The 12898-nt window shown below is 41.5% G+C and overlaps 1 protein-coding gene across 4 annotated transcripts in view; it reads left to right on the top strand.

Moving 5' to 3' along the window:
- LOC108918572 (signal transducer and activator of transcription 6-like) overlaps positions 1-8822 on the top strand; it is a 28932-nt gene extending 20110 nt beyond the window's left edge. For 3 of the 4 annotated variants that reach the window (XM_029247900.1, XM_029247899.1, XM_029247898.1), the window contains 13 exons: positions 801-977; positions 1117-1204; positions 1482-1604; positions 2179-2271; positions 3460-3663; positions 3913-4007; positions 6302-6435; positions 6784-6933; positions 7251-7314; positions 7509-7619; positions 7710-7757; positions 8014-8115; positions 8327-8822. In XM_029247900.1, the coding sequence (XP_029103733.1) occupies positions 801-977; positions 1117-1204; positions 1482-1604; positions 2179-2271; positions 3460-3663; positions 3913-4007; positions 6302-6435; positions 6784-6933; positions 7251-7314; positions 7509-7619; positions 7710-7757; positions 8014-8115; positions 8327-8414 (1477 nt within the window). In that variant the 3' untranslated portion in view covers positions 8415-8822. The remainder of the gene's footprint in view (positions 1-800; positions 978-1116; positions 1205-1481; positions 1605-2178; positions 2272-3459; positions 3664-3912; positions 4008-6301; positions 6436-6783; positions 6934-7250; positions 7315-7508; positions 7620-7709; positions 7758-8013; positions 8116-8326) is intronic. The other variant, XM_018725993.2, reaches the window with a different exon arrangement.
- The last annotated feature ends 4076 nt before the right edge of the window (positions 8823-12898 follow it).

Raw genomic sequence — 12898 nt, 5'->3', positions numbered from 1 at the left:
AATTTTTTTAATAAACATTTACATTACATCACACAAGTAGCTGCGTAAAGGTTTATCCGTTGTTCAACAATTATGCTCTCAAGGTTATAGAGCGTTAACATTTACACATTACAGGAACTTAATAGGTCATGGGTTATGTGAGTCTGGAAGAGGTGAGTTTTAAGGCCATTCTGAAATGTGGAGGGAGATTCAGCAGTTCTGAGTGAGAGGGGGAGGTCATTCCACCACATCAGAGCCAGCGCTGAGAACCTTTGTGCTTTTGCTTTTGGACCTTTTGCGCGTGGAGCCACCAAGCAGGCAGAGGTGGAAGAACGTAGCAGTCTGGTTGGGTGTAGTGAATGATCAGGTCTTCTAGATAGCAGTTCCATTGATGCATTTGTAGGCCACAGTCAGAGTCTTGAATTTGATCCGGCCGGCGATAGGAAGCCAGTGCAGAGAGACAAGGGGAGTTGTTACTGAGCCCCCTCTTCTAAAACATTCTGAAACCACATTCTTTTAAAATAAGAAAGAGTTGTTCAGGTTAGCCCCACGGCTCAAAAACTGAATCAAAGAACAATATGTTTCATTCAGGTCATGGCTGATGGTGGGCAAAGTCACTGCTATAAGTGTAGTAAAATGGACAATGAGCACAAAACAAAATCATAAGTTGTGGAAAAAACAGAAATGATCAAATTTCAGTTGTGTTTCTTTATGTAATTATTTACACAAAACTAAAAAAATTATTATAAACCTTGTTCATTTGCTGGAATCAAAATCCAGCAACCTTGGTTGAAGGTGTTTTCCATTCCTGCCCATTCCAGCTCTCTAATAGTGGATAAACAGCCACCGCAGATCATCAAAACGCAGTCCAAGTTCTCCACATCTGTGCGGTTCCTGTTGGGAGAGAAGGTGGCTCCTGGGAGGCCAGCTCTGCTCAAAGCCCAAATAGTCACAGAAGCACAGGCCAGGAACTTGGTCCAGTTGGTAGCCATTCCCACGTAAGGTTCACGCTCTCTAGCATGGATCCATCACACTCAGCAACACTCCTAAATCAGACTCATACAAACACCGACACTGCCAATTTGAGAAGAAATTTGATTCTTGATCATTGACATGAAATGGCCTTCTCTATTAAAGGGACAATGTGGGGGAACTGGTCTCCCATACAGCTCTCCTGGACTACAACTCATCCAACAAGACCACATGTGCCACCTTCAAGAATATGGTGCGTGGCACAGTTATATTTCATTTCCCAGAGCCAGCATCTTGAGTGATCTTTATATAAATTAAGTAGTTTTAAATTTAAATAAAAACAGATGCCTGTGTTTCATAAGATTAGGAAGAAATGGTCAAGGATATTTTCATGATCTTCTAAGTTGCTCAGCTATATATCAACACTTTTGTCTTTAGTATTCTTCCATTTGTGCAATGAATCTGCTATAGTGATCCTACTAGTTCCAGTGGAAGCTCGCCTGTATCTCCTATGTCCTTAATCTCCACAGTGCATTAAGAAGATCAAGAGGGCTGACAGGAGGGGGTCAGAGTCCGTGACAGAGGAGAAGTTTGCAATCCACTTTTCAGGAGAAATCAGTCTTGTGGGCTTTGACAGTCCCTGCAGAGTGCAGGTTTTTGCCCTTTTTCTCCTCCTACTCACTCATCCACCAAACCATCTCTAGTAATTATTGCCTTTTCAACACTGGACTTACTTTACTTAAAATACAGAAAAGTACTCTGTGGGAAAGTTTTATGCATTTTGTTTTTCATGGACAAATGTCAGATTTCTAGAAACTTGACAAAACAAAATCTCAAAAAAATGAAAAGTTAAAAAAAAGTATTGTTCTGCTTAGAGGGGGGGTGCGGCGGCGCAATGGGTTGGACCAGGGTCCTGCTCTCTGGTGGGTCTGGGGTTCAAGTCCCGCTTGGGGTGCCTTGCAACGGACTGGCGTCCCATCCTGGGTGTGTCCCCTCCCCCTCCGGCCTTACGTCGTGTGTTGCCGGGTTAGGCTCCGGTTCCCCGTGACCCTGTATGGGACAAGCGGTTCTGAAAATGTGCGTGTGTGTGTGTGTGTGTGTGTTCTGCTTAGTGTGTTAGTATTTGAAATTTTTGCTGACCAGATCTGTACTCCTACTCAAATGTGTAAGTAATTACATGCATGGCAGGAAAAAATGTTTCTGATGGTGGGTTGTATTGTTTTCTAGGCACTTTCCGTTCCCATTGTGGTGATTGTCCATGGGAGTCAAGATATCAATGCAATGGCGACCATTATTTGGGACTGTGCCTTCTCTGATCCAGTGAGTCTACCTTGCTTTGCTCTTCTAGCAATATCCCTCTGTGATCCTCTGTTAAACCAGAACACTCCAGCTTAGACCTTAAATGTACATCTCAACAGTCCTCATTTTGCAGCATTGCCTTTGGTGTATTCATCTTCTTTTTAATGTTTATGTAACTGATACCCAATGTGATTTACACTGTTAGGTTTAGGATAACCATCATATAGTAGCAGTTCAGGATGAGATACTGCACTGCAGCTAAGACACGATTGTCTGAGAACTAGACACAGTTGATGGGACTAAACAAGCCAAAATAAGCAATGTTACAGTATTCTTGGGAATTCCGCTGTCTTTGGGCTCTTGCAGAAGAAAACCTCTGTCCCATAGAATGAAGGAGAGATTGAGAAAGACGTAGGGACCAGAGTCAGATGAATAAAGATTGCAGGGAGAGGAACAGAAAGCGGTACAGGCAACCATGAGGATTTTGAAATCAACTTGAAACCTTCCAGAAGGCCAGTGCAGGGATACTCAGACTGGTTGGATTTGGTTTCTTTCATGGGATTGTTTGGGATTCTAGCTGTTGAATGGTGAATGTGTTGAGTTTTTTAAAGGTTGATTCTGAGGCCCCAGCAAGAAGAGTGATACAGTATGTTCTCCACATGTCTCATTAGGTTTCCTCCTACAGTGCAAAGGCTGTAGCAGTATGAGTGGGGGCATAAATGTGGAGTTAAGTTAAATTGGAGACTCTAAATTGGCCATAATGTATGACTGTGTGTGACTACCCTGTGATGGACTGGCATCCCATCTAGAGTGTACCCCGCATACGCTTGAACTCTGTGATAGGATCTGGACTGCTGTGAAAGTTAAGTGAAATTATTCAAACAATATTCAAAATTTAAAGATCGGATCCACACTTAAAGTCATGATTAACAGTGTCAACAGCAGTTTTCTGAAACCAGATTGGAAGGTAGGTAAAACCATTTCCTTAGACCTTTGGATTTATGTGGTCTTCTGTTAAGCTTGTACCCTCTTGTCTGTTCCTTCTCTGCAAAAGGAAATAAATGAATAGACCCTTAAGTGGACAGTGCTTTGATGGCAGTAACATCTAACCCTAACCACTCTAAAATCAACTAAGAAAGCAAAACTGCCTCGGCCTAAAATGCACATCCGTCAAAAGTCAAAATCAGCCGATGTCTGTCCCTGTGGTAGGATCGAGTGCCGTTTGTGGTGCCAGACCGCGTTCCCTGGAAGCAGATGTGCATGACGTTGGAAAGCAAGTTCATGTCAGAGGTGAAGACACAGCGAGGCCTGGATATCTACAACCAACATTTCCTTGCTCAGAAGATCTTCAACAAACCTGACTACTCAGGGGACTTCAGCAACATGCTGGTCACTTGGTCGCAGTTCAACAAGGTAATTCGTTGGGCAACTTTATTGGAAGAACACTGCAACATACCACTGTGCTGTAATGATTATTTCGTAACAACGTGATTGAAGAGTGAGAAGCTAAGATCTGAGCTTTCAGATATTTAAAATCCAGTGCTGAAGACTGGAAATGTCTGCTTCAGCCTTGAAACTACTGAGATGTTTCTGTATTAAACTGTCAGTTCTGCACTACATGTCTATTCTGTGATGGTCCTCTCTCTGTGGGACACACGACAGGAAATGCTGCCTGGCCGAGCCTTCACTTTCTGGCAGTGGTTTGAAGGAGTGTTGGAGCTCACCAAGAAGCACCTCCAAAACTACTGGAGTGATAAGTACGCAATTTCATTGTTTGTTGTTGTACCATGTCAGCCTGGCTGTGACTTTCACCCTCAGACCATACAGCAACATAACCAGGGGATAAACTCCAGTACTGTTGTGTGGGACAGTTCAAATTAATTACTAGTGCTTGATGTTTGATTCCTCCTGCACTCTATTCAGGTGAATATACAACTCCTAAATTGTCTTTTTTTAAAAAGTTCAAATCGGAGATCTTCAGAAATACGGGTGAGTTTTAATCTACAATTTGCGTTTGCCTCTTTAGTTGTGTACAGACCATGTGTCACTGATCTGAAGTTATCAGATGCTCTGCTCCATTTTTCCTGGCAGTGAACTCACCTAAAATTATACCTTGCTGCTATGTGAGGGGTTATCAATAAAGGCAGCACTAAGCCTTTGACTGTGTCAGCCATGTTGAAAGTGTACTGTACTCAGAAATATTGGTGTACAAAAGCACCTTATTATCCCAGTGAAGAATTTGTACTCCGAACGGGAGGTCACAGCTAAAACAACATGGAGAAACATGTCCGGTTGGCAAAGGTGTAAGACAAGCCTTCTTTCTTTCTGCTTATAATTTAACTTCTGTACCAAACGAACTGAGAGAAGCCAAACCATGTGGAGTCGAGATTGTCAAAGGGCCATCGGTAATCTTAAATATGCGGATGATCCACACTAAGGACAGGGGATGAAGACTTATCGAAAACAGGTCAAAATGAAGAATGAAAAAAATGGGACTGAGATTAGTATCAGAGTTTGATCACACTTACTGGAACGCAACTCCTTCCATGAGGTACTCAGTGAAGAAGTTTCGTCAGGAAATCACCCAGCATTTCCCAGACATGTTGATCACTTATGGTTTTTTTTTTTATAACTTTTCTGTCCAGTTTGTTCAATACAAACATTGTTCAGGCCGCACTGATGTGGTCAAACTTTGGAATGGTGCTGTAAATATGGGGAAAACAAAATATGTAATACGTAACGACTAACGCAGAAGGACGCTTCAGAGTTGATGGGGAAAGTCCAAGTGGTGCTTCTGCCTGCCAGGGTCCGTACTCGGCAACAAGGAATCCAACGGTAAGGAGATATGCCGAGGACTAACACTTGGCTGTGCAGCAAAGCCAGATGTGGGAAAAGGTCCTCAGATGTACCGATGTATCCACAGGAACAAAGACTAGACTGAGAAACAATGGTGCGTTTGATAACATTGTGTGGATGTGAAAGTTGGACACTGAAGAATAGGAAAAGGATAGGAAAACATAGACTTCTTTGAACTGTAGTGCTAGAGGAGATGCTCAATGATACCATGGACAGCCAGAATAACAAAGAGATGGATTTTGGATCAGATCAAACCTGAAGTCTCGTTGTAGCCGCACAGTGGTGCAGCAGACCGCACTGTTGTCTTGGAAAACATGGGCTTGATCACAATTCAGTCAATGCGGTGCATCAGCTTCCTCCCACTGTCCAGAGACATGTTTCAGGTGAACTGGTATCCATCGTATGTGTGGGTGTGTTACATTGCTCTGGATAGGTAGGTGAATGACTATAGGCGGTTTCACTTTGTGTATCGTGTTGGAGGTCACCTTGGTGTCAGATAAATGCTGCATCATAATAACTCTTTGTTGTTTTTGAGGAAAGTGACTAGTCAATGAATAAATGTAAATGTTTTCGTTTAAGTCGTTTTATAAGCTTCTGCTGAATCCTGTATTCTCAGGGAGGGAGAGTAATGCTTGGAAAAGTTGGAGGAAATAAGGATGACCTGAAATCAGATGGATACACTCAATCACATCCACACCGGACATACCCCTTCCTGAAATAAAAAGGAAAAAAATACACAAAAATTATATTGATCAAACATTTAGTGCTTTTCCTACCAAAAAAGTTTGTATTGTTTATCCCTGCAGTAGTGCGGTACACACAGCTGAAAAGTAGCCATGAAAACGTATGTTATATAACTTGAGTTATGTGCAACATCAAATGAAACTTTGTTTTATATTAGTTCAAGTTTCAGTTTTTTCCTGCATTTTAATGGCAAATGTAAAAAGTGTACAAGTGGGAGGATAAGACCCTCCTCACTGACAGAAGGTCTGCTCTCTGCTTTGTGGGATTAAGTCCATAATGAAATAACCACTCATTAACGAGAAATTAACGAAAATATGAAGTAGCACAGTTTTACTGAAGTTGCCTAGAATGCATCCAACGATATTTTTAGTCACTTTATATTTACCGGTGTACAAGTCTGTTAATAGTTTTTCCACATGCAAGGAAAATAGGCTCCCCTTCTCTTTTCCAGTTTGATCTTTGGCTTCATTGGCAAGCAGCATCTGCATCTGATTCTGCAAGACCGTCCCAACGGAACCTTCCTGCTGCGATTCAGCGACTCTGAGATTGGGGGCATCACCATTGCCTACATTGCTCCCTCTGAGAGTGAGTCCCAGCTGTCCATGTGGCTTGGCCGCGAGCCTGAGAGAACTCACTGTGCTGAGTTGAACATCCTGTCTGTGTCTCACTGGCCTTTCAGCTGGTCTTACTGAGTGGTAGTGTCCTCTCAATGGGATTTTTTTTTTCTTTTTAATATATATGCTTTTGATTATGAAGAAAGAGCAAAAATACTTTTTACAGTTTCACGTCTTCATGCCATTTTAGTTTGGCCCGTCTCCGTGTATTTGTGTGACTGACTACATGCTCAGCATCAGTCTACAGGCTTCCTTTGTTTGGAAATCTTTTCCTCATTGTGGTGCAGTGTGTTTACTTCCAATGACACCTTGTCTCCAGATGGGGGCAGGAAAATTCAGAATATCCAGCCTTTCACCAAGAAGGATCTGGAGATCCGGTCCCTGGGCGATCGCATTCGAGACATTGCGTCGATCACGCATATGTACCCCGAATTTCAGAAAAACGACGTGTTCAAAAAGTACTACACGGGTACGTAAAGTAGTGATGCGTGTGTTTCAAATCAGTTGTTTCCCAACTGTTCTATTACATAAGGGGCAGCTGGTTAGTGTAGCAGTTAGGGCTATTGCCTTTGGACCCAAAGTTCACAGGTTCAGATTCAATCTCCAGCTGTAAAAGTATTTACCCTAAATTGTTCCAGTAAAAAATGTCCCAGCTGTATAAATAGGTATTTAATTGTCAATACCTTAACGTTGTAAGTTGCTTTGGACAAAAGTGCCGAATAAATGTACATAATCTTAAGAATAGTCTCACAGGCTGAGGTCACCACTATTTTTCTTATTTTTAAGCAGACGAGCCGCGGTCCGGGAGCAGCGGATACCTCGGGGTCTCCATTCATACCAAAGTGGCGGAGTGAGTTGCACCGTGAGCACAAGAACAATGTGATCAGCAGTGTCAGCCTCAGGGCGAGTCGGTGGCTTAAACACAGCGTGTTCCCGGAGTTCCTCGTGCGCCGCTACTCTCCAACCGTGTGTCGTTTCTGCCAGCTGAAACATGGTGAATAAATTTGCAGTCCCTAAGTGTCTGTTTCACTCGCTCTGCTTTAGTGAGGGATGTACCGCAGGGACCAGTGCGTCTGCAGTGTCGCCTAACGAGGCAGTCCGGGATGTGTCCCTGTCCCCCAGCCTGCCCTCCTACCCTTCAAACTCTGTCTACAGGTGAGTCACATGTCATTCAAAGTCTCCCCATACCAAACACACAGACACACACACACATGCATGTGCAGTAATTAAGCTTTCTTCTCCCAGGCCCGAAGCCTCCCCTCATCACCACGAACAGCATGCGTTCTACCCAGGGTTAGTGCATTTCATTATTTCATTTCACCTGTGTCAATGGGAAGGGACAAAGAGTGCCGAGTATCCCGATTCCTTACACCACCATCGGGGGTAGTGCAGTAGTCTCTCGAGTCGCTACAACGCTGATAGAATGTGTTTGTGCACAAGACAGTGACTGATATTCCATCGTACAGAGCACAGCGCCGTGCCCTTGGCTTTTCCCACAATTTGTCGAGGTTTACAGTATGCATGGGCGCAATGCCTTTCCTCTCCGCAGTACACCGACAACGTACCAGAATGAGCCCAGCGTAGATGACATGTCCTTCCTTGGGATCATTCCTGAGCAGCCCTCCATCAGCCTCTTCTCTCCAGCAAACACGTGAGTAACACCACTTTCTCAAGGTCACATTTACTGTTGAGCTCTAGGATGTAAAGTTCTAACCTGAATGTAACAGAGGTACAAATGAAGATTTGGCTTTTCGAAAAAGCGAATATATGCTGTAGAAAATTAATAACATATTAATTATAAACGTTTAATAATTATTTAAAGAAAGTTTTACTAAACACATATGGCTTTCACTTTTCCCCAGGGCACAGAGTCCTGGATCACCCCTCTCTCGCAGTATGGAATTTGAACCTAATTTTCTTGAAACAGACATTTATGACGTACCACATTAACGTGCGAGTTTCGTGCGGGGCAGTCCGGGCGTCTTTGATGAACCAAATAAAGATGAATTACAGTTTTGACTCGTGAGTGACCGTCTCAAACACTCCTGAACATGAAATATTTTTTGATGTAAAATCTGCAGACTATTAAGGGATGCCAAAAGCAGTTCATTGTAATGTAAAAGTAATATTTTAGTTTTAGAAATAACATTAGGAGGAAGGATACGTTCACAGGATGTGATCTTGTGAGAACTAGTGTGTAGAACAGCACCTGGTATGGTACACTAAGGATTTGGAGCATTCACCACCTTCTTCAGAACCCTTCGCATAATCCACAAAGTAATAGAAAAGGGATGGAAATAAGGTCCCAGTGAGGGGCGAAAGTGATGAGAGGTGCGGAAACCCAACAAATGACATAAACAAACAGAGTGCACAAACAAAGTTTGTATCTCCTGTTTGTATTTAAGCAGAAATTTAGTAGGACTTGCGTTACAAATCACACATCAGTCGTTACTCTTGAAAGTTTAACTCTATATTAACTCCTATTAATCTGTTCATCCACCTTTTAGCCTCTTCTATTATTTGCCAGTTGTATTATGACATATTAGCTTTGTAAATTAATAAGGATAAGACTTTTACCCAAATGACTAACCAATATAAAAAACATTATAAAATTCTTTGTCATTTGCATTGGCAGTTGATCGAAGTTGAATTACTGAGTTTAAATATAGAATTACTTGGCAGAAGGACAGAACTTTGTCATTCTTACTCTTGGCTGCTGCCCCCCCCCCCCAGTACATGTTACTGGCCACTGATTGGATCGTTAAAAGAAGGGATTTGCTTCAAAATATTCAAGTAAATTCACAATCCTGCATGCTCTTGTTCCTAAATTTATTTTACTCTTTTTGGGAGGTTTTAAACAAAGTCAGCACTATGATAACTGTGTCTCATCTTTTTATGATGTAAATGTAACCAAAGAGTAAATAAAGAGCTGTATTATTTTATCGCTGTTGTTCATTTCCTACATTTCAGCCCATAAAAACGAAAGAAAAGTTTGGTTCTGGAGCTGTTTTCAAAAAAAAGAATTTAGTTTTTTTTTTTTTTCCTTCACCATACCAGCATGCAAGCAAACCATTTTACATACAGGGTGAAAACAGCTCCCATGCCTCTCCATGCCAACACTGTCATGTTCTATTAATGAAACACCTCTGAAGTGTTCAGATCGAGTTTATTGTTCTTTTAGTGTAATTAGCAAGAATTTTACAAAGGTAACAACTAAAAATTATCAGTTAAACAGGTTAAATAGACAATATTACCTAAATCAAAATGCTAGAGTTTTGCGGTAGAAGTGAAGAAATGCATAGTGGTGATCCTTCCTCACTAACATGGAGAGACTGATGGTAAAACGAGGTGAAGGTGAACAGTAGGTTAAGACGGCACATTTAGGCCTTGTTATTAGTTTTTAAGGCCTTCAGTTTCATAAATTCTCAGTACACTAAGGCTGGTCAACTAAGTCTTTCACTCAAGTTGTCCATACTGTCAAAATCAGCCATGAGGTGTAGTAAATATTGACTAGCGGTACATTCCCCATGCTGGTCACCATCTGATTCCTCACCATCATTTCTAGCAGGTAGCTCTTTGTATCCGTAAACAAAGACAAGCTCATGGTTACACGGTTTAGGAGCGTGTCTGTATACAATTTCTGGCTTCACCTACACCATCAGTCTTCTGTAGCATTTCTAGTCATTGGAATTTCTCACAGAGTTGCCATTTTTGTGAATTTCAATAAAAACGTATGAAAATTCTGTACAATGTCAAACAGCAATTGAGAAAACCTCTAAACTCCATCAGGTTCTATGAACAAGCAAAATTTGAAGACCGTACAGATTAAATCCCAGGTCAACCAAGACTTTGTCATTTAAATCAAGCGTAGGACCTACACTTCGTGTTACAGTACTGACCTTCCTGAACGCTTTTTTCCATTGCTGAAGTACATGGATAAATTAGTTAATAGTGGAAACTCAAGACAGCAAAAAAACTGTAATAAAAAATGAGCAAAGTGGCATAAAAGTTCATTATTTACAAAATACCATGTCGAGACTGACTAGTCTGCGTTAATTTTTTACATCTTAGATTTTTTTCAAATCTGAGAAATGTTACTTATTTAGTAGAATTTACTATTTAATTTCTCAATTTTTATTTCAGAAGGTAGAACATTATCATTAAAAATATCTGCACTTAATTTCCTTTCATTTCAAAGGAAACCTTCATAAACATCAGATGTCTTTTTTTTTTTCACATTTTTTTAAATGAAAACATGATAGTTTGTGTGGGCAACACTCACAAAAAGCATTCATTAACTGCAGTGTTGATCCTGCTCCCAAACCCCTGGAAACCAAAAAAACTCACTTATATACAAAATTGAAGCAGCCATGGAATGTACAATTAAACATTTTCAAAAAACAGCATGTAAATTTAAAAAGAGATGAAAAGAAAAATATAAACCCACTAGATCTGATTGTTCTAATCCTATCAGTACATTTTTTTTCAAACATATCTATTCACTTCTCCATTTCATTTAATAAAAAGCATGTAGAAAATTAACGTACACAATAACGCGTTTATTTAAATTAAGCATTTAACTTTCGTGGACCCCAAGCGGCCTGTCTCTTCTGCGCTGTGTTTTCCTGCACTTTTCTTTTTCTTTCTACTGCGAAAGGAAACAGGAGTACTCCTATTTACTCAAGATATGTCCAGCTGTATTTTAATGCCATAATGTGAGAATATGCCCAATGCTTGTATTTTGATTGAAAAGCACAGTAAACTAGATGTATATTTTTAAATACACATTATGAAAAGTCAAGGCCGGCTTCCTTTGATTGTTCTGATCTTTAGCCGATGAATATAAGGTGCCTGAAATTATTTCCTGGCCCTGTTTTGAAGAGTGATTTCTAAATTAAATTGATATGAACAATGTACAAAACCAAAGAGGAGAGCAGGATGCAGCAGGAGAGATGGTGGCTGGATGTAAAAATCAGCGCGCTGTGGAAAAGCTGTTGGAAGCGCTTCTCCTAGACAGACTCTCCCTCCATGCTCCTGTCCTCCTTCCCCAGACCACACCCACATACAGGACTATGCAAAAGTCTTAGGCACTTAGATGTTTCACAAAAACATTTGTTTTAGATGGTTATTTAATGTTTTCTGCATTAGTGTCAGTGGGAAAGAGCATATTTTGAATTTCCAAGCATTCCTTTTGCAAAAAGTTAAGTATTACAGTAAGGGTTTTTGTATGTCATTAAAGAAAGAAAGTACACACACACACACACACACACACACACACACACACACACTCTCAGACCGCTTGTCCTGAGTGGGGTTGCAGCAAGCCAGAGCCTAACCCAGTGACACAGGGTGCAAGGCTGGAGGGGGAGGGGACACATGCGGGACGGGACGCCAGTCCATCACAAGACACCCCAAGCAGGACTCGAACCCTAGACCCACCACAGAGCGGGACCTGGCCAAACCCACCTCAAGCGTGCCCGGGACAAGCGGTTGTTGACGATGGGTGTTTACTGAGCTTTACAGGAAATTTATTAATTAAGAACATTATTTTTGGAAGCATTCTCATTTTAGTTTACATCTTTTTTTCCCCAAGTGCCTAAAACTTTTGCACAGTACTGTACAACCGGAAAACATCTCCAGATAATACTTCACTTGATGCTGCCAAGAACTTGCCAAGAGCAACGCGTTGAGGTCTTCCATTATTGCTCCACGAGTTGATTTCTTTGCCTTAATTAAGATGAATACAGACACCCCTGTACTTACGTAAATTTTACTTGCGCAAAGCTGAATTTACGTAAAAATTCCCGGCATACGCATTATTCACGCGAAACATCTGAAGCGCATTAAGCGCAAGTCGGCGTACCCGGACAAGGCAGGAAGGCGCATCTTCTCAGTTCCCGTGTGTTTTGAGCCATGAATGCATCTCCTGTCGTTAGTGTGGTGCTTTTTACGCTTTTTTTTTTTTTAAGCCAATTTCAACCATCTCGCAAGCGTACAGCAATTGAGTTGGAGATGAAATTGAAAATTATAAGGAAGTTATGAGGCTAGGCTAAGCTAGGTTAGAGTAGACTAGCCTACGCTGAGTGGTGGGGGAGGGGGGATCTGACATACATTACTTTTGACTTACGTAAGGGGTTGAAGAACGGTCTATTTACGTAAGTCAAGGGGTGTCTGTATGTACCAAAAGACAAAATGATAGGTGGTGTGAGTGGGATGGGGAGGGTGTGGGAGTGAGGGCCATCTGACCTTCACATTTGTTTTCCTTCAGGCCAAACTCATCAAAAAAGTGCTGAAAGCATCATCCTGTAATCATCTCGCAACCAATAACAAAAGAGTGGACAACGGAGCGAGCGAGATGTCGTTATCTTGTATCTCTAGCGGCTCGAGAAAACCGGTCGAGGACGCACGCCGACCCGTTTTAACTCACGTAGCTC

This window comes from Scleropages formosus, chromosome 22, assembly GCF_900964775.1.
Source record: "Scleropages formosus chromosome 22, fSclFor1.1, whole genome shotgun sequence".
NCBI classification, from domain to species: Eukaryota; Metazoa; Chordata; class Actinopteri; order Osteoglossiformes; family Osteoglossidae; genus Scleropages; species Scleropages formosus.
This window is presented reverse-complemented; position numbering and strand designations above follow the sequence as displayed.